The sequence below is a fragment of the Typopeltis vanoorti genome, chromosome 9 (assembly GCF_054136105.1).
Source record: "Typopeltis vanoorti isolate ZY-2024b chromosome 9, IOZ_Tvanoo_1.0, whole genome shotgun sequence".
NCBI classification, from domain to species: Eukaryota; Metazoa; Arthropoda; class Arachnida; order Uropygi; family Thelyphonidae; genus Typopeltis; species Typopeltis vanoorti.
Genome location: NC_143557.1, coordinates 61,911,182 through 61,933,982, shown reverse-complemented (window position 1 = coordinate 61,933,982; position 22,801 = coordinate 61,911,182). Strand labels below are relative to the sequence as shown.

The following is a 22,801-nucleotide window of genomic DNA, read 5'->3' as shown; positions in this document are numbered from 1 at the left end:
TCAAACAGTTTATCAACAAACCTCTAAAAGCTTAAACTGCTATTGTGTTGAGTATCCAATAGTCACTGCTAACATAAAGGGTTTCAGATTTTTTTACTCGCTGATTTACTATTATCACATGGGACACCATTCATTATCCTAATTTAAGCTGTCTTGATAGGTGGATGTGATACTCTGAAAGATGCAATAACAACAATAATAATTTAAAAAAAAACTAAAAACTTATAATAAAACACACCATCTTGGTAGATAGGATTTGTATGTAAATACGGAGTGCTGCATTCTGCATATTTGCTTCGTGCTTAACTTTTTTTTTTTTTTGTTACATATAACATTAGTAGCACGGTAGTAATACGAGGAGTTGGATTTAACGTGCATTACTCGTGGATTCAGGTTTCGTTATCGTAGAATTCAGAAACTTCATACGCATTTGAAGTGTTGATAAATAAAAACACATGAATTTCAGTCAGGTAATCATGTGTCCAATTACTGAGGTGTAGAATTTTTACGAATACAAAATTCTACACCCCAGTAATCGGAGCTGTTGGCGTGTAAAAACATTTTGTATTAAGAGAGCAGCGTATGGCACGAATGCAATCCTTGACGGATACGTTGTGGAGAATCGTGAGTAGTGATGAATGTAACTTTCTCTCTAACTCTTTGCTCGCACCATCGCTCCGATTCACTTGGAAGGATGGAGAGCATTGGCTTTCTCGCAAGGCTACATAAAGAATGTTGCTTAAGTGGTTGGTAAGTTCATTACGGATCTACTATTGATTTGTAATACAAATTTACAGATAACGTAACTTGTCATAATATGATGTAAACCGGATTGATGCATCCTGATGATTTGATCCGCAATAAAGAATAATGTTACGCACGACTTTATTCAGAGCATTTATTGAGACTGTGTGACATATTTATCTTTTAAAATAACATTGTATGAGTAATGCATCCTTTAGGCCTAAGTCGATCAGCATTTACACTGGTGTTCATTATTATGATTGATTATTTCGAAACAAGAATATGAACCCTGTGGCAAAACTCAGAAAATTCTTATTTATTTGTATATCTATCAGAATTTGGTTTACAACATGTGATAATATACATCATACTCCATTCTCAGCAGCAACTCTAAACGTGCATTTAATATAATACGACAGTTTTTAAAAGTCCAACAAATATCCTCTTAACATTTTGCTGTTTACACATAACTGTTATTTCAATAGATATTACACAAAAATAATAATGAAAGCTCAATCCGACTATAGCACGCGCGCACACACACACACACACACACACACACACACACGGAACAATGACTGAAATGTAACCAGCCGTTATAAACGTAACTGTATAGTAGCCCTTTTCGAGTACGTATACTGATGTCGTTCGACATAATCCCTGTGATAAATTCTGTACGTCTAGGTTACATTCGAATACGTCAGATCTTACTCTAAAAGAACGTCGGCAAATCTGTAGTTTTAGAATAAGATGATTAAATCCATGTTGTGTGTCAGGGTTAAATCCTTGACGTGTAATGAGTCGTATATGGAGTAATGGAAACTCCATAAAGCAGGGGTAAATCTGCCGCCCTGCTTATTGAAGTCTCTGAGGTGCTTTGAAAACGTTTACAGCAACGAATGCTACATCATAAAAAATATTTTTCTTCTTCTTCTTCTATGAATTATCACTTTTATCATAAATTCATGGTAGAAACTAATACTGATGGTTAAAAACTTCTACAATTTATGGTTAGTCTAGAGAGCAGAGATTTCATATTATATAACCTTTTGTAATACTGATGTATTAGAAATTTAAAAGCTTTTGTGAATGGAATAATTGTTTCAATAAATTAAAACTTATTATTTTACTATTTCCAATAATTTTGCTAAGTTTTAATTCCATTAATTTAAGGAAAACGTTTCTATTTTAAGTTTCGTTTACTTCCTGTACATGATACAAGATGAGTCTTTTGCACAGTTAACAGTCTGGAAATTTTCACATTTGGATAATGATCCATAAAGACATTAGACTTTTAATTTGCCCATTCTGCAGAAAAGTTTGTTCACTTCTGTTATAGATTCTTAATTCTCAGTTGACAATAAGTATCCATAGCTTCAGGATATATTAGGACATATTCCCTTAGGACTCAACCCGTCCTAAGGATAGGATAGTTTTTCTATTAATTAGATTCAACGCTTCAAATCTATCTGTCGTTTCTAGCGAATAAAAATATCGAACCGATAAAGTTTCAATTTTGATAGTTGGAGTTAAAACAAATGGAATTTTGGTCCTAATGATTAAACTCATAAGAATAGTCGGTGATTTGATAACAAATTCTTGGTAAAAGTTCCACGTATAGTAAATGAAATTCGAATCCAGATCTCTCTCTCTCTCTCTCTACATTGTTGTTGCTAATTGAGCTACAAAAGGGTTGGTATTGTCTGCGCTTATTGTAAATCGGATAACTGCTACAGCTGAATGATACGAATATCTTCAATTCATAAAACATCCTTAATTTATTATTATTAGTAATAGTACTAGCAGAAGCAGCGTACCTTTAATATCTAGTTTTCTTGTCTTCTTTATACCGTAATCCCCCTTCCCTTTATCCGCTGGTTCGCTATCCGCGGTCAACCCCCAATCAAAGATATTAAATGGAAAATTCCAGAAATAAACAATTTATAATAACATCGGCAAAGTGGATGTTAGATCTAACATTATTTCAAAGCCGAATGTTTGTAGAAACTATGAAAGTTTCGTAAGTTGACCTGAGAGCTTACAAGAATACAATTCTCGGCATCCCGGAGTTACACCACCTACTTGACTTAAGTAGCTAAGGTAACTGCCGAGAACTGTATTCTCGTAAGCTCTCAGGTCAACTTACGAAACTTTCATAGTTTCTACAAACATTCGGCTTTGAAATAATGTTAGATCTAACATCCACTTTGCCTATAGAATTTTACATCGCCGGAATGAAGCCGTATTGTTCTTTCTTTTAATAATAGACAATTCAGCTGATTCCAGAGGTGCAACACCAGGACACAACTTGTTGCAAAGGTGGAAAAAGCTAAACGCATTTTTGCGGCCTTTCGGAAATCAGGAATATCTGGAATTGCACGCCGTTCTGAGTAGTTTTCGGTTATCAGATCTACTATCGCGGTGATTGTGTTCAAGTAACCCCTATTTACTTAACAATGGCTCCAAAGTGCAAGAGTAGTGATGTGACAATTCGTATATGCCAAAGAGAAGCCTAAAAAAAAAAAAAAATTTTCTGCTGAGGTTGCTAAGATTCCATTCACATACTGTAATAAAGTTTTCTGAATGTGAATGGAATCTTAGCAACCTCAGCAGATTTTTTTTTTTTTTTAGGCTTCTCTTTTATTATTAGTTATTGTTGTTAATCTCTTACTGTGTCTAATTTAAAAATTACATTTTATCATAGTGTATGTATAAGAAAAAACAGTATATATATAGGGTTCGGTACTATCCGCAGTTTCAGGTATCCGCGGGATGTCTTGGAGCGTATCCCCCCGCGGATAAGGGGGGAGGAGGAACTACTGTCTACACTTTAGACTAGCGAAGTATCCAAGTAATTGCTTGTTAAGAGAGGAAAAGAAATGAATGTTGAAACCATAGTGATGTGAGGTAACCTTGAAAAAAAAAAAAGGGGAGTGAGAGAAATAGTGTTACGGTTCCTGGAAATGAAATGAAGGAAAAAGCACTTCAAAATCCAAAAAGGCCTCTCGATAATAATCTAGTGTTCTTACTTAAACACTCAAACATCAACGTCTGTTTTCCAATTCCTTTCCTACGAACTAAAATTTACTAATATATATATATATATATATATATATATATATATATATATATATATATATATATATATATATATATATATATATATATATATATATATATATGCATGTATATGTATATGTTAAAACCTAGCTTATAAAATTGCTTGGTATCTTTAACATATACATATATATATTAAAGATACCAAGCAATTTTTTAAGCCTGACTCCCACCGATGAGACCTCAATAAAGGTCGAAACCGGTCTGGGTAGTGACCCTGCCTTTAATGTATAGCATCATACATCTCCGTTAGGGGATGTGCTTTGCATTAAGGGTAAATACCAAGGATAGCGATCAAAGCTTATTCCACTTTTACCACGAGTTGCCTGGACTTGCACTACGTGCCGAGTCTCCCTGACTTGCACTACGTACAGGCGCAAACTTGACTTACTTGGGAAATTGGATTAAAATCAAGTTTCATTTAAAATTGCTTGGTATCTTTAATATATAACTTATCCAAGGTAAAAAAAAAAACTATATATATATATATAGTGGTATCTCGCTAATCCGAACTAATAAAAACCGTGCTCGTTCGGATTAGCGAAAAGTTCGAATTAGCGAGTTTTCCTCCAAGAGACAACAATAATTAGCGTTTAAGACAAAAATAATCAGATTCTAATGGTACATCAATTTAATTCTGTAAATAAATTAACTGATAGAAGAAGACTACTGTAATGTAAAACAAAAAAATAATTCAGTACACAAGTTTATTTTAGGAAAAAATTTAATTTGTTATGTACCTATATTGTTGAGGATTCTGATTTAATAAAATTGCATATTTCAGTACATAACTTAATTTGAGTAAAAAATATCACTTTCTTGTACACAACAGAAAAAAAAACTTTCACAAAATAACAGAGAAAAAAAAAGTTTTTTTATTTCTTTGTAAAAAAGTCACTGATTTTCTTTTGCTTCTTGGAAGTTGAACTTTTTTCGAATGCTTGTTCTCGGAGCTGCATTAGCAACAAAATTTTGTGGAATGGCTTATCATTCTGCTTAGCACATTCTATACACATATTAAAACTGTCAGCTGCCTCTTCATGATTTACTTTTTTTTCTTCGAGTTCTTTATTGTCATCATCATCTTCTAATTCATTCTGTAGCGTCATATTTATAATTTCAGCATCTGATTTGATTTCGAATTCACTTTCGGTTCTATCTGTAATCCATTCCGTAACATCTGTTTGTGAAATTTCAACATCTGGATTTATATTTTTAACCAAATTACGGACGTTTTGAATTTCCTCTTTTTATGATCCATGCCGACAATACAGTACTTACTGTACAGTATAAAATAGCAAACGTGAACACACAATAAATCAAAATAGGCCTCCTGTATAACCGTACAATCGACAGTATGAAAAAAGACTGTACTGTAATAATAATAAAATAAATAATAATAGTTAAAATAATAATTATTAAATAAAAATAATAGTACATAAAATAATAATACGTAATAAATAAAACTTTTTTTCTTTCAAACCGCAGTTCGGATTACTGGAGGGTTCGGACTAAAGAGGTTCTGATTAGCGAGATACCACTGTATGTATATATATGTCTTCCAACAAATGATTAAGATACAAATTTTGCTCCTTTACAGGGAGCATAATAGCCTCTGGCTCCACTGCGTGTGGTGTCGTTGTTGAAGTTGGCCAATTCTTCTTCCTATCATGGATTTTAGGCCAAGTGGCCTGTTCCGGTCTCATGCCATCACTTTCTTGGTCTTCCAATGCTTCTTTTTCCGGTCAGTTAAAAAGAAAACAACCGAGTCTAAGTGCAGTTGCATTGAACTCTCCCATGATCTTTCTGTTTTCGCTATTTATATTATATTATATTATATTATATTATATTATATTATATTATATTATATTATATTATATTATATTATATTATATTATGTACAAAGTCCGATCAAAAAAAAAAAAAAAGTATTACTAAAATGTCTTCTTCAAAGTAGAACCTTCAGGTACCTCATGTGATGTGCGTCAAATCAGATAACTGTGTAGGGCTTTGTATGAAGAATTATATTCACGTGTAAAAAAAAAAGCAGAATTTCTCTATAAATTAAACCCAAGCAACTTGAACTTTAGTTATAAAGTATCTTTTATTATTAAATTATTTTTATTCCCTCAACTTCATTGTTTTCTCAGTCTGTTATAGAAGGTTGTAATTATTATATTCTGGAAATCTGCATTATCGATGTCTGATATGAGGTACAGTATTTCTAGGCGATAGTATTTGTCCGAATCATAGTCTAGTTTTCATATTTACTGAGAATATCTCTTTGTCCTAGATATTTTTGTAACCATACCCTGTGCCTGTGTTGTGCTGAAATTTAACACGGTGCGTACGTTTTGTTATCGACATTATTGGAACTAAGTCACAGCTTCACTTCTGATAAAAAGTGATTGGTAGATCTATGCTAAGATTATTTTCTCCATTACGATAACTGATGTGGAATACTCTTGTTTGCTCAGAAAGATATAGCAGTTCATCACGATCAACCTGTCTGAAATTTTTCTTTGGCTTATTTTTGTATATATTATTGAAGCTTTAATGACTGATAGTATTGTTTTTTATTATTATAATTACGTTTCTTTTGGAAATTCATGTAGCCACTCTTCTTAATCGTTTTTATGTAATTACTGTGCTGAAGTCATTTCTTTTTAAATAATTGAAATAGTTATAGATAACATAACACAATGCCATATTAAAGCATGGCATTATCCGGGAGGCAATTGGTTGATGGAATGCAATCACTATAACAAGAGGGGAAGAAAAAGTTCATCAGAAAGTTTACCTATTTAAAGATAAAGTAAAACCTTTGTCAGTTTTTAATGATTTATGATGGTATTTATTTTTCAACATTTGCGTTGGACTAAATTACAAACGTGAAACATTTTTAAACGACGAAATACATTTTTTACAACAAAACTTATGGAATTAAATTTTGAATGATAAAAGAATATTATTTCAATAATAAAGAGTTTAATGAGAAAAAACTCTTTCTCTTGGGAAGAAGTTAGTTTGATAAAATATGGTTCTATAGTTGTAGTTTATTTTTTTAAATTTAATTTTCAATTTAGCGGGGAGTTGTCTGCGTGCTTCGAACAATTTGAATTTAAACTTTTTATGCAAACAGATTAATTAATTAACCTTGCCGTTGGAACGCGATCGTGCTGTCAGCCAAACGAGGGCCGAACGGAGGTCATTCAAATACACGCCAAGAGACACATTCCGTTTAAAAATTCCTCTAGATTTCTCAGTTATTGAAAAATTAATTATAGAATAGTGCTTATCAGCAACAAAAAAGTAAAACGTCATTAGAATGCTTATTATTATTATTATTATATTTTTATCACATTGTACATCAAAGGTTATGAAATTTATGGGACATCAGTGTAGCATGTGGGAAAGAATTTAAGGAGAAAGAAAGAATCGATTAATGTGTTTCTTAAACAGCTGAAGTTGAACCTATTGGTAAAAGGAGAGGTTCTTTCAAAAAAAAACAAAAAAAAAAAACAGAAGTAAATGGAATGAAAATTAAGGAAAAGAAGTTGGTTTGGTTGGCTTGAAGCTGGACAGAAAATGAATGCTGATCAGAACTACTCTTTTTACAGTCTTGGAAGAAAGAAAGTGGAGGAATGATGGTCGCTCATTCAACACACACTGTCCGTACAAATGTCTATAAAAGAGGCATCAGGCACAAATCGAACTTTTGCAATAGAGTGATTGGAATTAATCTGTGAAAGAATGAGAGAGAGAGAGAGAGGGAGAGAATGGCAGGTATTTGCTGCCACAAGATAGCAGCCTTAACGCATGCGCATGTATGTGTGTGCATTATTGTCTGAAATAGTGTGAATTCTACTCTCGCTTTTTGGGGTTGCTGGATTAATAATCTGAATTTTTAGAAGGAAACTTGCCTACGCACAAGATTGAGTAACTTGGAAATCGGCTGAATAAAGATCTAGAAGATGGTCCTTTAGTTGGTGACTAGAATCAGACCTGTAGTAGCTTCTCATCTGGTCTTTTATCTCTTTGGAGGAAGATACCATTTTACAGAGGCGCACAGGCTTCTGTGCCAAATTTGGACAAAACAAAAGTACCTACCTACGTGTAGTATATAAGCTAAGAAGTAAGAATGAACTTAGGCAGTCAGAACAAATGTGCGTTTCAAAACTAGTGACACATAAATAACCGTTTTGCTCTTATATACCTGTCATATATTTTTGTTTAGCCTTATTGTGCCATTAAATTCCAGTTGAAAAGGCTAGGAAAATTTTAATAGTGATCCTAAATATTAAAATTCGTTAAATTTGGCCGGGTGGTTAATATGCCTATATAAATTCTGTTAAATTTCTATTTTAATATAAATTTTAAATTTCTATTAATAGAAAATTTTATTTTAATAGAAAATTCTGAAAAAATTTGACTTTAATTGGATCATCTGTACTGGCGCGCAATATATGCTATTCAGTTATCAGCTGATACAAATCCGATTTCATAAAGACCAACAGCAGAAAACTTGCCTTCTGTCCAAATGTAAACTATGAGTTATGGTCCCTTGCTAATGCCGTTGGAGGCAACTTCTGCTCTCCTGTACTTTCCTCTCATTTTCTCTCTCTTTCTCTCTCTCTCTCTCTCTCTCTCTCATCCTGATGGCACCAATGTTAATTTACTCAAAGATAAAGATGATTAAACGAAATCACCTCCTACCATATCGAAATCCACTCACCATATGCCTCCTGTAGTTTTTCGACAAAAAGACATCAGATAACACTAAAAATAACTTGGATACTGAAAAGTCTTCCGGTCTTGAGAGGATTCATCTCTCCAATTGTTGTCGAACATTGTACTTCAGAACTAACACCGTCCCGCATCCCAAAAATGGTGATAGATGTCTACCGTCAGACTACTGACCAATTACCATCACCTCTGTCTTCTCCAAAATAATGGAAAAAGTCATCATAGCCAACTCCTCCACTACTTAGAAACCCACCAATTAATCAGCGACCACAAGTACGGATTCCGCATTCAAGATCCACAGCTTACCTCATAGTTTATATCATACCCACCACTGGATCAGTGCCACGGAAACGTTCGGAGAAACGTATGCTGTTGTGCTTGACGTTTCCAAAGTTTTTTTGCCGTGTGTGGCATCTCGGCCTACTAAATAAATTTCCATCCATTGGTCTCCCTGCCATCCTCTGTAATTGGGTAGCCAGCTTTATGCTCTCTGCGAGTCATGGTAATGGCTCCCTCTCCTCGAGCTTCACACCAATGCTGGAGTGCCTTAAAGCTCTGTCCTATCACCTACTCTCTTTTCCTGTACATAAATGATCTACTCATAATCAACACTAATCCTATCCACAGTCTTGCTGGCGATAGTACTCCCCACTCATCCTACTCATTCGACAAACCGTGCGGTACTCTGACATTACAGGCTACATGATCGTCTACAACTAGTGCCTTAAGCATACTATTCTTCAATTGGGCGAGGACAAACTCATCATGCTCAATCTCACCAAAACGCAGTCTTGCCTTTTCTCTAGCAAAAAAGTTCTCAGCTCACCTATCCTTGTCCTGAGTAAGACACAAATCATCAGACAAGATCAGATCCTCTGATTCGACTAACCATTCATCTCTAGTCTTTCCACTGGAGAGACTGGAGATAAACGGTAAGACCAAAGGAGACTAAACACACCATCAGTAGTATCCTCAGCATCCAAGAAACTAGGCATTCTCTTTCATTTAAGACACTATTTTATATCCAACCAACTCTTAACTATAATCAAATTCCAAATCCGCACACGCTTAGAATACTGCTCACATGTTTGGTATGGTGCATCTAAAACTGCCCTTAAAATCCTTGACGCTGTTCAGAGGCGAGCAATTAGGCTCATAATCCACCTCTGTCTCTCTTACAAATTCACTTCAACCTCTATCTCATAGACGCAGTGTTTCAGCATTGTGTCTATTCTACAGGTACTTCCGTGATCACTGCTCCAGTCAATTGGCAACAACAACAACCATCATTCCTCCACTTTCTGTTGAACTTGTTAAATCAAGAGCAGCCGCTGCCCAGCATCTCTTTACTATGCAATCACAAACACACCAAACCTGTTTTTCCTCTTACTCTTTTATGCAATCTAACTCTGTCTTCTGAAACAGCCTTCATCATGAAGTATTCCCAAATTACAATCTACAGCTATAATAAATAAATAATAATAATAATAATAATAAACTTCTATCTCAGTCCTCATCTTATATATATATATATAATACATAAGAAGGGTTACATAACAATAATTACATTCTAAGTTGTTCCGTTTTGTATAGCCAATTACTTATTCCATTTGTTTTATATAAACTTTTAATATAAACTTTTAATCATATCAACACACCAATTGCGCTACAGAGGTTGTTATGTTATATTAAAATATATGCATTATGTTATATTAGATTAGAAATATAAGTAAAAAAATTTAATTAAAAATATTATGTTACCAGTAAGATATTAAGATTGGTAGTATAATATATTAATATATGTAATATGTAATTATAACTAAACTTATATTGACATCTTGCTGATAATATAATATTCTTTATTTAATTCAAGTTTAAGTAGTAATAGTAAACAAACAAAAATATACATGAATTATGAATTTCGTGGTGAGAAATGTACATCCGCATCAAATTCTAAAACAGAAATTATTTCTAATCACTTATTATTCGCTTCATCACGGGTGGATTTAAGCATGAGCTAGACAAGCTTCAGCATAGTATGACCTCGCATCATTAAAAGGACCTTCTTAAAGCTATTAAATCTAAAATTTGTTTAATAGAAGGGACGTCTTAAAAGTTATAGCTTAAAGGTCACAACAACAACAACCTTAAATCCGGTCCTGCGCTTCGTAAACAGCCGGACTGATGGAGGGGGAGAGGATAATCACGCAGTCACTTCGAATAAGCTGAACATGCAGTGATACGATTTCAATCCGCACAAGTGATTTAAACGTTTAATAACTGAATGAAGTATATGCACTTGCAAAAACACAGACATAAAATCTGCTAGATCGGAGATACTATTTGAAAGCAAGCGTCTATGGCCCAGATATTCCAGATAACGAATTTCAATAAAAATCATTCACTCTAAGTCGAGGAATGAATTGAATAAGGATGAAAAGATAAAATGAATCTAATGAGTTCTCACTCATTTTTAGACGCTTACTTACCTTATGAATGAGTACGAATACACAAATATGATAATCGATGTTCTAAAAGCCCTCAGATTTCTATTTGTAAAATGCACATAAGCTTAGGAGCCTTCCCTTCGCAAGGTTGTTCTTCCGCTCTCTGAACAGATCTTATTGAAATTCAATATTTCCGACCATTGTCGAGTCCTCCAGATTTTCCTTTACGTCTTATCATTTCCACGTGTGTGCATGAAATGTTACTACTTGAGTAAATTTATTGTTACAAATTAAATGTTACACCTTTACTAATTGTAAATTAGTAATTTTTTTCTATGTGCCTCATCGATTCTTAGAAATATAGAAGTGTGTGATATTATTATTATTATTATTATTATTATTATTATTATTATTATTATTATTATTATTATTATTATTACGGGCTACTCCAGGGAGTCCTTAGATTCATCGAGGGAGGCCCTAAACATCATGTCCACACAACTATACGACATTCTCACAGTATCTATCATACCTTGTCTTGAATTCACTCACCGTCATAGCACCCACAACAGACTCTGGCAGCTTATTCCACTCATTTACCACTCTAAAAGTAAAGAACCCAGCTCTAACACCCCTGCTAACCACACTCTTGCCCAGCTTCCATGTCCCCTAGTTCTCCCACCACCAGTCCTGATCTCAAAAATATCCTCTGAATTAATCCTATAGAAACCCTTTAGCAATTTGAATGTCTCAATCATATCTCCCCTCTTCCGCCTATCAACCAATTTCTGCAACCCACAAATCTTCAACCTGTTCTCATATGGTTCATTCCATAGACCTGCTATCATCTTAGTCACTCGCCTCTGGATCCTCTCCCCCCCCCCATCAAGAAGGAACCTAGGTGACCAAATCTGGACACAGTAGTCGAGATGAGGTCTTATCAGGGCTGTACAGAGGTACAATAACTTGTTTTTCTCTGCTTGTCAAGGTATTTTTCAACAACCAAGTGAGTTGATGAGCTGATTTAGCTACTTTCGCAATGTGCCCCCTAAACTTCATCTCCCTATCCACCAACACTCCCAAGTCCCTGGCCTCATCAATCTCCTGGAGTACAGTTCCATCAATGTGGTATACTGCTGCTAATCTTTTCACCCCAAAATGCATAACCTTACATTTTGCCACATTAAATTGACATCCATTCTCCTTAGCCCAGAACTCCAATCTATCCAAGTCATCCTGCAAGATTTTGATATCTTCTGCATTCACTATCGCCCTACCCAACTTTGCATCATCAGCGAACGATGATGATGCAAAGTTGTCCATATTCGTCTATTGTCCATAACGAATATGGACATAACCATGTTCGTTAGCCTATTGTCCATATATTATGGACAACAGGCTAACGAAACGAATCGGTGTCTTTAATTATGTAATAGATACGTAACGCTTAGAATCCATTAAAACCCTGGACTATTTTAGTTTCAGTGATTAATAGGATTCTTCCAGTTCAAACTCTATGTTTCGTTATGCATGTTTACAAGCATCATCCTCTGTACCATATTTCAACAAAATCAAGAAATGAATTATGCTCCAGACAGACACAACTAATGCATAAAGTAAACAGAGACAGTCGCTTCCCTTTTAAATAACAGATACTTGCTCCTTCTTATAAACATGACATCGATTACCAGCAAAGTTGTTTCAATGTGTAGAGGAAAATGCACCTGTTCTCCCTCCTTTCGTTAAATGTGCGCGCGCATGCGTCTATATGTATTTGGACCTTACACGAGTCCCCCCCCCCCCCATTTCCTGCATCGTGAGGCTTCGCGATAGGCATATACGCCGTGTTGTATTAAAGTGTTTACAGACCAACTTTGCTTCGTGTTTTCGGTGTTCTTCATTATTGGTGTTGTGATATTGTGAAACCAGAAGAGCAGCTTTTGATCAGAGCCAATATTTTCGTCGATTGTGACTATTAGTTCGAGGCGGACACACACACACACACAAAATGTCTTCGTAACGGTCTTCAACATAAATTTTAAATTTTGTTGGAAATGAATCCGACCGAGCCTAATTACAATTTGAATGTTGGTCCATTTTATCAATAACGCCTACTATTTCGAGATTCCTTTTCTTTAAACATAAGAACGAAGTTGTAAAATGAATTTCACAAGTAAGTGAGGATGTATAAGCCTAAAAATATATCGAACCTCGTTCGAATATTGATGTGGCTATAAAATATGCGTAAGGAGTGGGAGATTGTGTACGTGTTTACTTCCTATTATATAGAAAGAAGTAATATCGGAGTATTTAACATTGACGATATTAATTTCTAAAGGATTTGTTTCTGCTCTAATAAATTTTCTCCTCGTATGTTCCGTATATTCGGAAGATGCTTGAAACCTTCTTTTTTGCCCAAGTTATGCAAGTGCAATTACTTATGAACACCCAGTTTCGGTCTAATTGTCTTATGCATTAGACTTTTTTTTTCTTTCTTTTTTTTTTTTTTGTGCGTGCGTGCGTGCGTGCGTGCGTGCGTGTGTGTGTGTGTGTGTGAAAAAGTAAACTTAACTGGCAGTAAAGGAAGGTTGCTTTAATGATGCATAGCAAAATAAATGGAAAAGAAGATAGACAAGATAAAAATTGGCCACTAGCTCAAGCAACTGGCTAATATCATTGGAATGCATACGCTGATAAAGTTATCAGATGCAATAAATACACACCACATGCCATAATAGTAGCACCAAAGGTAATGACAAAAGTTACTCGTGCTCAAGGTCATAAATCGACTGGTGTTTTCTACGTAATCTAACTCTGTTTATCTTCGCTTATTTTTCTTTTTGTTTGTTTTTTAAACCACGCGGATACAGAATAGCCAAAAAAGTGCTTATGATTTTAAATCTATTCGTTATACACTTGACTACTGAGGATTATTTATCCTCAGTGCTAATTTTTTTTTTAGAAACGCTGGCTTATATTTTTAAGGAAAGTTTATCCTTTATTATTTGAGGTAATCGAGTTTGCTTCGCCCTAGGAGGTGAAGTAAACTCGATTTAACCAAGCCGAATAAGTGTGCAATCAATCTTTTACGAATTAATAAATTATACAACTGTTTCCATAATTCCGTTAGAAGCTACGACATCCTTTAAGTTAGAATGACGGTGGGTTAAATTCTGTCTAGAAGCAAGGGACGTTTACGTGCTATTCAACTGAAGCTGAGTTAGAATAGAAACAGGGAAAGTTATTTCTGTTGGAATAGACATGTGTAAAATTGTTAATATCTATTTAACAACTTAATTTTCAGTAGTCTCATTGACGAAAAGTTAGAAGCATACATTTTTAATACAATGGGCATGTTAACTATTAGATAATACAGGAGCCCTCGTCTAGAGATTAAACATGGTACGTTTACTTTTTCAATCCGCTTCGACCTCTCATAAGTGATTGCCACACTTGGAGATCAGAAATTCACAATCACTCGTGTCCTAGCAAGATCCGAACTATCGACTAAGCTCCCCGCGTTGACAGAAAGTTTTATATATATATATATAAATTAAATAACTTGGATAAATTTGGATTTTGGATAAATAGAATAAAGGATAATTTTCAGAATATTGCTTTTCCAATCACATAGTATCCTTGAAGATACATATTAGCAATTCGATGATAACGTCTGGGATGATTTAATAAGAGATATTATTTATTATTATTATTATTATTATTATTATTATTATTATTATTATTACGTGACACCTCTAGGGAGTCCAAAGACTCATCGAGGGAGGACTCTACAACTCTCCGTCTCCACCAGCTACAGCGAACCTCATCATCCACACCGACGCCATCTACTGCCCACCAGAACCACCACTAGTATTTTCAAAGACAATCACAAACATCCATGCTCACGGCGGGATGTCCGTAATAGTCCAGTTTGAAAGAACTTTGTTGATAGGAAATTAGTGTCTCGTAATGTTAATTATCTTGAATTATCAATAATATCTGATATTAATTTCTTTGGAGTGACACACCAGAGAACACACACACACACACACACACACACACACACACACACACACACACACACACACACACACACACACACACACACACACACACACACACACACACACACACACACACACACACACACACACACACAGACTTTCTCTCCTTTTGAGTCCAACTTACGCAACAGACATTTTTAAATAGGAAAAATATATATATACTAGTGCTATGCACATGCTGTTTGTTTGTTATTACAATAAATAAATCACAAAACAACAGAAAAGGCATCTATGTAAAATTCTATATTTAAATATTAATCTTTGTATAAGGCAAATCTCCCAAAACCTTCCCGATCTCAACGGCTGATATTTTAGCGTTTTCGATTACTACTCATTTGACTTTTTCCCAATCACGCTTGCTTTGATCTTTCCGTCTGAATGGTTACATTTTGCGCATGCTCGTTTTGATATTCAGCGTAACTAGACAGCGTCCAATTGAGAATTTCCTCTTTTTTTTTTTTTTTTTTAATATTCTTTGGTTATTGATGCTATTTGATTCTAAGAATTGGCATCAGTAATTTATAAATCTTTCAGGTTCTAAGAATTAACGTCCGTAATTTTCCCACTCTGCGTCGTAAAGACACGAAGCGTCTATTCTTCACATTTCAACTCTAAACTCAAAACCTAAACTTTTCTTCCTCCTTCATTCATTCTGCTACTGTCGTTTGGAACAGGCTTCCTTCTTATATTTCCTGAAGAGTATACAGTTTACAGGTTTTCAAATCCAACGTTATCAAATTCTTCTAAAACTCACGTTTCCGACAGTTCATAGTGTTAATATAGTAGAGGTTGAATAACTTGTGGTTACGATTGACCATAAAAAATATACGAGAATTAAATGATAATTCGCAGTTTAACTACGAAATAGATGGATTAGCAGAGGAATGGAATTTTTTATGTATCATTATTAAATGTATATAAGTAATCTAAGAAAACTTTTACACCAAAAATTTAAGTGACCTAATATCAGAAAATCGGACAATTTCTCGATCTGTTCATAATTTAATATTATTTTTTATTATTATCATTATCAACAGACTTTCATGGAGTCAAGACACTCATCGTGGGAGTCCCACTCTCACATGCACAGTTCATCGTACCTCGACTTAAATGCATTTATAACGTCCTTGCATTCACTGCATTCCCTCAGGCAATGCATTCCAATCACCCAACCATTCTCCATGCAAAAAAAACGCTTCGTTCTTCCCAAGTCTTCAGATATTCTATGAAAAATATCGTGTACGTTAATCTGTTAATATCCTTACCAATTTATGCGTCTCCATCATGTCTCCCCTCTTCCTTCTATCCACTAGACGCTATAATTGCATTCTTTCAATCTGTCCTCATATTCCACATTCCAGACACCAGAAACCAACTTCAGTCGTGTCTGAACCCTCTCCAACATCTCATCGTCCTTTTGAAAACCTGGCAACCAAATCTGAGCACAGTAATCCATATGAAGCCTGACCAGTTTTGTACAATGGAATCAAAACATCCTTACTTCTACACGCCAGTGTTCTCCGCATCGTTCCCATAATCAGCTGTGTCATCCTCACAATTTTGCAAAATGTCCACAAATTTCAAGTCTTTATCCACTCACCAATATATCCTCACCAATCCTCTGCATCCCATTTTTGCTTCTCAAATTTTAAAACCTTACACTTTGACACATTAAACTGACATCTCCACAGACACTCGCCCATTCAGACAGTCTATTTAGCAAAGATACAAAATCTGCTCTACTTCTCATAACGCACCCCAACTTTGCATTATCTGCAAACAACTGTATATCACCATTAAAGCCCTTTCCAGTGTCATTTATATACAAATTAAACAACAACGGTCCCAAAACAGACTTCTAGCGCACGCCACTAGTGACTTTCCTCTTCCGGGATATTACTCCCTCATACACAACCTGGAAATACTTGCTGAAAAAAGAACCTAGCATCAAAAGCCACTCACGAGAAAATGGTTACAGGGGAATGTTAGGGGACGATGTACGATATCCTATCCCATGTATCACTGAAGTGCCCAGACCGAATTTTGGCGTGACCATGACTTGCTTGAAGATGAACAACTCTCCGTCTGTCCATGAACTGTCACAACTAAAGAAATGGCGAACTAAGAGCACTATTCAATAATATCAGGTTGATGATTGAATATGCCGAGTACGAGGTAATTATTTTCAAAAATAACAGGATTATTCAGTTAATGCAGTAATTGATCCCTTCATTTACTTCCTGCACAGATAAATTTTATAATAAATTTCATCATTAATGATGGGATAACTGTGAAAATGATATTTAATAGTAAAACAATGACAATAATGATAATACGAAAAAACGTTAATTATAAATGCTATATCCTACCCTAGGAAATTCCTTTACACACACACACACACACACACACACACACACACACTGGCCTGACGCAAATTTGTAATTTGTCCGGGTTCATTAGTAAAATACGTCTCATAATCACCTGGCCTATTTTAAATATGTAGGAATTCCTAACACGTATTCATGTAACACTGTTGCATATAACTTTAGGAAATATAAATTTGGTAAAGGAAGTAACGTAATGACCAAGACGCCCTTGTTCTGGTCCACCGCATGAAGTTTGGATTCTGTTCCGGTTATTTATTTTCTCCTCGTGTGTGACTTGGTCTCGCACGGAAGCAGGAGTTCCTCAGCTGTATTCATTCTTCCAGCTGATCTGAAATAAAGACAGTAGGACAGTGTTTTATTTCCCATAGTTTCGCGATAATAAATCAATCATGTCAGAAACATCACATGATAGGTTTACTCTTAATTAGAATGCTGTCGTCCTTTCCTTATTGTTTCTTTTGCATTATCACATTATTATGATTTCCACTGCGCACCTGTACGAATTTTTTCAAAGAAATGATCAAAATAATGCTAAAACTTGGCTTTTATTATGTTTTTTTTTTTAAAAAACTAATCAGTGCCATTTATTCTCAGTTTAGGAAGAAGGAATCCTACTCATCATTAAGGTGAAGCAATGAAACAAAATTCCGGAAGTGAATATGAATAAATGTTTTCTATTTTATTTTATTTTATTTTTAAAGAAGTTCTTCATTTATCAGTGATTATACAACTTAGTAAATGTTAAATGCGTTTCAAAAAAGTCCTCTTTTATGTGAATTGGTAATTTTTTATAAAAAGTTATCGGAAAAGAATTATAATAATGAACCATTACTACAAAATATTTTATTTAAGAACACATATGATACCTACTATCCGTTCGATAAGTTTACATTGTTTTGATGATTAATAGACGAAGAAATATGACTTGCCCGCTTTTAGTCCGCATAAAACTTATCATGTGTTTTATCTGTTTATTAGATATCATGAAAATATCTAAAAACTCAACAGATTTGCAAACTTTCCGGACTGGTTGGTTGAGCGGTTAGCGTATCCGCTCTCTAGCCAAAAGGCGGGTTCAAATCCCGCTGTGGGAATGGAAGTTTGTGATTGTCTGTGAAAGTACTAGTGGTGGTGGGCAGTAGATGCCGTTGGTGTAGGTGATGAAAGTAGTTGAGGTTCATTGTAGTTGATGGATTGAGTGGTAGAGACAGAGAGCTGTAGAGTAGGTGCCATCCTTCGAAGAGTCTTTGGACTCCTTGGAGGGGTTAATAATTAATTTTTTTAATTTTAATAATTTTTGTTATTATTTTTTAATAGTGAAGTTAGGGGTAGCTCTTTTTCTTCCAAAGACAACCAAGGCCATGAGACGATTATCTGTCAGTTGTATCTAGTCAGGAAGCCTTCATCTATTTATGAAAGCTCAAATTTCCTGAGAACGGACTCTGCAAAGTCCGTCTTGGTCGGTTACGTTAGTTTCAACTTTTAAATACATAATAATAATAAAATAAAAAAGTGCCTTGCATCGGTGACTTCACTGAATATGAATTCAGTTCTTTCTGACCAAAGGATACACAGTACTTCGACTACACCACAGAGGTGTTATTAATTCCAGTAGTGAAAGAAATAATACGAAAAAAAAAAAAAAGAAAAAAAAAGCACAATTTTCAATTACAGTAATTTATTGGTATACATTTTTAGCCAAACCTTGGCTAATGATAAAATGAAATTAATCGTTGGTAATTAACTCAAGTTGTGTAACTTTCTCTTATAGGAAAAATCGCAAGGTAAAAGAAAGGATTTTGTTTGTTTGTTTATAATATCGTCACTACCTATTGTTGAAAAATATTTCCTCATTTGGTAAGTTTTTATACGACGAAGGGATTAGAAATAGTATCTCTTTTCCTTATTTGTAAAAGTTTCCTTGATAACTAGGGATGAACGATGATAGTTTCATTGTCAATTAAGTGTTTTTCCTAGAATGTCTATTTTGATAAGAAAGAGATTATAATCATTTTGGATACCTTTACAGTGATGAAAACGACTTGGATCACGAACCTACACATGTACAAATCTGGTTGCCAAGCGGTTAGCGTATCAGCTCTCCGATCAACAAGGTGCGTGTTTGAATCATGCCGCATATTTGTGTTGATCTTTAGGTAGTAGATTAATTTCATTGCCCGGTGTGAGATCACCCACAGCATCTTGGAAGCCTAAAGTGGCTTATAGAAGTTTAATATTTAGTCCTCTAGAGTAGTTTTTTTTTTTTTTTTTTGGATTAGGCATATAAAAATAAAATAGAAGAAATCTTTTGACAATTCACTGTATTAACGTAGTATAGATTTACAAATCTCCTGATGTGAGTCACATAAAAAATACATATATGCAAGCAAGAGGCTTCGAATTTCAAGAATGCCCGAACAGTCTCAAATAACATAATTTTTTGGGAAAGAAACTGCTTCAATAGCTTACTCTTGTCGTAGAAATGCACACTTTTGTAGTGAAATCAAGAGCTGCAAAAATTAGCTTTAAATAAAAGGAAAAAGAAGTGATAATTGCGAATGAAATGTCTTTTATGTGGAGTTTTCCTGAATATGTAATGAGATGTTGCAGGCTAATTTGGAGGTTTATTTTATTATAATGATCCATTATAGTTCCTCCTTTTTTATATTATTATTATTTTTTTTTATCTTCGCATGACAGAGGACTAGTGCACTTATTTACAATTCTCTACCTATTTCTATTAAATGTTTCTTTAATTTCAGTTTCTAGTTTAATTTCAGTTTCACTACAAAATATGAAAGTTTTATTAATTTTATGATTCGATCATCATTACATTCCCGCGTGGGTTTTTAAGAGTTGTGAATCAATAAATACAAATTCCTGGAGTTGTCTGATTATTTATTTTATAAACATTTCATTATTAAAAAAAAAATAGAATTAATTATCAGACGAATGGTTGTACCTATCTGATTATACCGTCTGTATAATTAGAGAGAGATGAAAGAGTTTTGGAACCTCAACACACGCTTATTAAAAATCAAAAGGGACTTAAAACGTGAAAAAATTTCGACTTAACTGAATATACAGTGCGTATTTACTACTTTCTTTTTGTCTCTGAGCATGATGTGATACGATAACTCTGCAAAGATGAGTCTGGATTATCAGCATGACGCATCAGAAAATGCATACGCAATGACTGGCACATATATTAAGATAATGATATGATGTATGAAACTTAGCGGATATGAAAATTTCTCACTATTACTTTAAAAATGATTAGCTGAAGAACAGTGAGGTCAGTTTTATTTGTTACCACAGGGACTTAACATCCGTGCACCACAAGTTAAGACTTGAGAAAGAAACTACCTCTATATTTTTAAAGATGGCGAATTATCCCTTTTTTTTTGGTAAACAGCCAGTTCTGCAACGATCAGTGGCAATAAATTAAGTCTCATGTATTAGAAAGTGGATATCACGTTAATTAACGTTTATATTTTCTTAGATATGCATAATAAAATTAATAAGCATCTTAAAAGAAATGACGTAAGAGGAAATTACACCACTTTTACACTTTCTTCTTAGCTATATCCAGCTGCCGTTTCGTCACGAAATGGCTTCACTGCATCGTTTATCTTACTCTGGAGAAAAGAGGGAAGTGAGGGAAGGGGGGTAATGGGTTTTTGAAGTGTAGGTGCGGATAACGAAGGTGATTTCAGCATGTGCCTCGATATACCAGGTTCCGAATAGTGAGTGATGAACTTGTCTGACGTAAGTGTTACTACGTACTTGACATTACGCGAATAGCTGTCTGAAGGTAGTAAGGAGTATTAGTGAGTAACTTCCGCCTCACAGTGAAGAGAGAAAAAAAAAACATCGCCGAGGTTATTGTAACGTGTAGGAGGTACGGGATGACGTTAAGGTCATCAGAGAAAAGTGGGAGGCATGCAGAAAGGGTGATATTCGTCACCAAGGACAAAAAAGACAGCCTATTGTTTTCTGCTAACGGCTGTATAAATATTTCAAACGTTAGTCTACCCTAGAACTTACAAATAATCACCGCACACGTCATTTTATTATCATTCTTGAGCTCTTCCAATTCGCTGAATATCTAGTGAGGATGGTATGATAAATATTCATCACGCATTTTGCTGAAGGGTGTAGTTACAGGTGAGGTAATTGCCGCAAAGAATTTCGCACTTACTTAACAAAGTGACCCTTAGTTCAAGGTTAAACGTTATTAGCATAACAAAATTACTGCATATGAGATAAAAGCTATTTTTCAAGCCTTCCGGAAATGACAGTGATACTGAGAGCAGTATATAACTACTTATTGCATTTATGTTTGAGAGGTCAACTTCTAGTGACCTCAATTCAGAAGCAATTATGAAATAATTACAGCATTATATTTGTAAAATTAACTGCTTTATTCTTACTACTGTTTGTATTGTGCCTCCATAGCTAAGACATCGCATCGTGCCCTTCATTTGAAAAGACCTAGGTTCGATTTCCGTCGGTGACGTAAGAAACTTTATAGAGTTTTTCATTTCAATTGAAGATGAGTTACCGGGTCTCATACTGAGAATATCAGGTTCTCATCCTCCCGGAACTCGGTTACATTCCGCAGAACATTGCTGACATACCAGAGATCCCACTCAATCTGTATATATAACAGACTAGCCAGAAGTCCAACTCTTACCATGTAATAACCACCGTCCCCGATGACGACGGACGAACTCATTATTTCGTACTCTAGAGACTGAACAGTAACCGTTACAACATTTTCTCCATTTCAAAATGCTCACTATGTTAATCACTGATCTCATAATATCGACTCTCAGTTGCATAATATTTGAGTATATCGACATAAATATCAGATCCAATACATAAAATATACACATTTAAGTAAACGAAAAAATTCACCTACAGAAGCTACTGAAAAGTAGGGTAGTGTGTTTTTTCTTAATTTTTTTTTTTTTTTGTTCTTGAAGTCGATGAAGTGTTGTTCATTATGTGTTCAATTTGGCGAATTCGAAGAATATACTGTATATATTTGTAAGAAAAGTGCTTATCAATTACTTCATGGTTCAAAACCCATCAAGTAATTTAAGAAACGATACGCTCAAAAGACAGAATACACCCAATAATGATACTATCAGTTTTGCTTATTAAAAAGCCTGATGTTAAAGTTTTTTTTTTTTTTTAATTCTTTCGTAGAGTACATGTGTGTGTTCTAATACCATTAAAGAGGCCACTTTCCCAAGTGAGGGATGCTCTTTCATTATATTTCAACCAATCA

At 34.6% G+C, this 22,801-nt stretch overlaps 1 protein-coding gene across 2 annotated transcripts in view; it reads left to right on the top strand.

Annotated features, from left to right (window-relative positions):
- Positions 1-597: 597 nt before the first annotated feature.
- Rhp (GTP-Rho-binding protein rhophilin) overlaps positions 598-22,801 on the top strand; it is a 288,568-nt gene continuing 266,364 nt past the window's right edge. The window contains exon 1 of one of the 2 annotated variants that reach the window (XM_090398531.1): positions 598-750. Coding sequence is in view for 1 of the 2 variants with exons in the window: in XM_090398532.1 (XP_090254658.1) it covers positions 733-750 (18 nt within the window). In the remaining variant the exon portion in view is untranslated. The remainder of the gene's footprint in view (positions 751-22,801) is intronic. The other variant, XM_090398532.1, reaches the window with a different exon arrangement.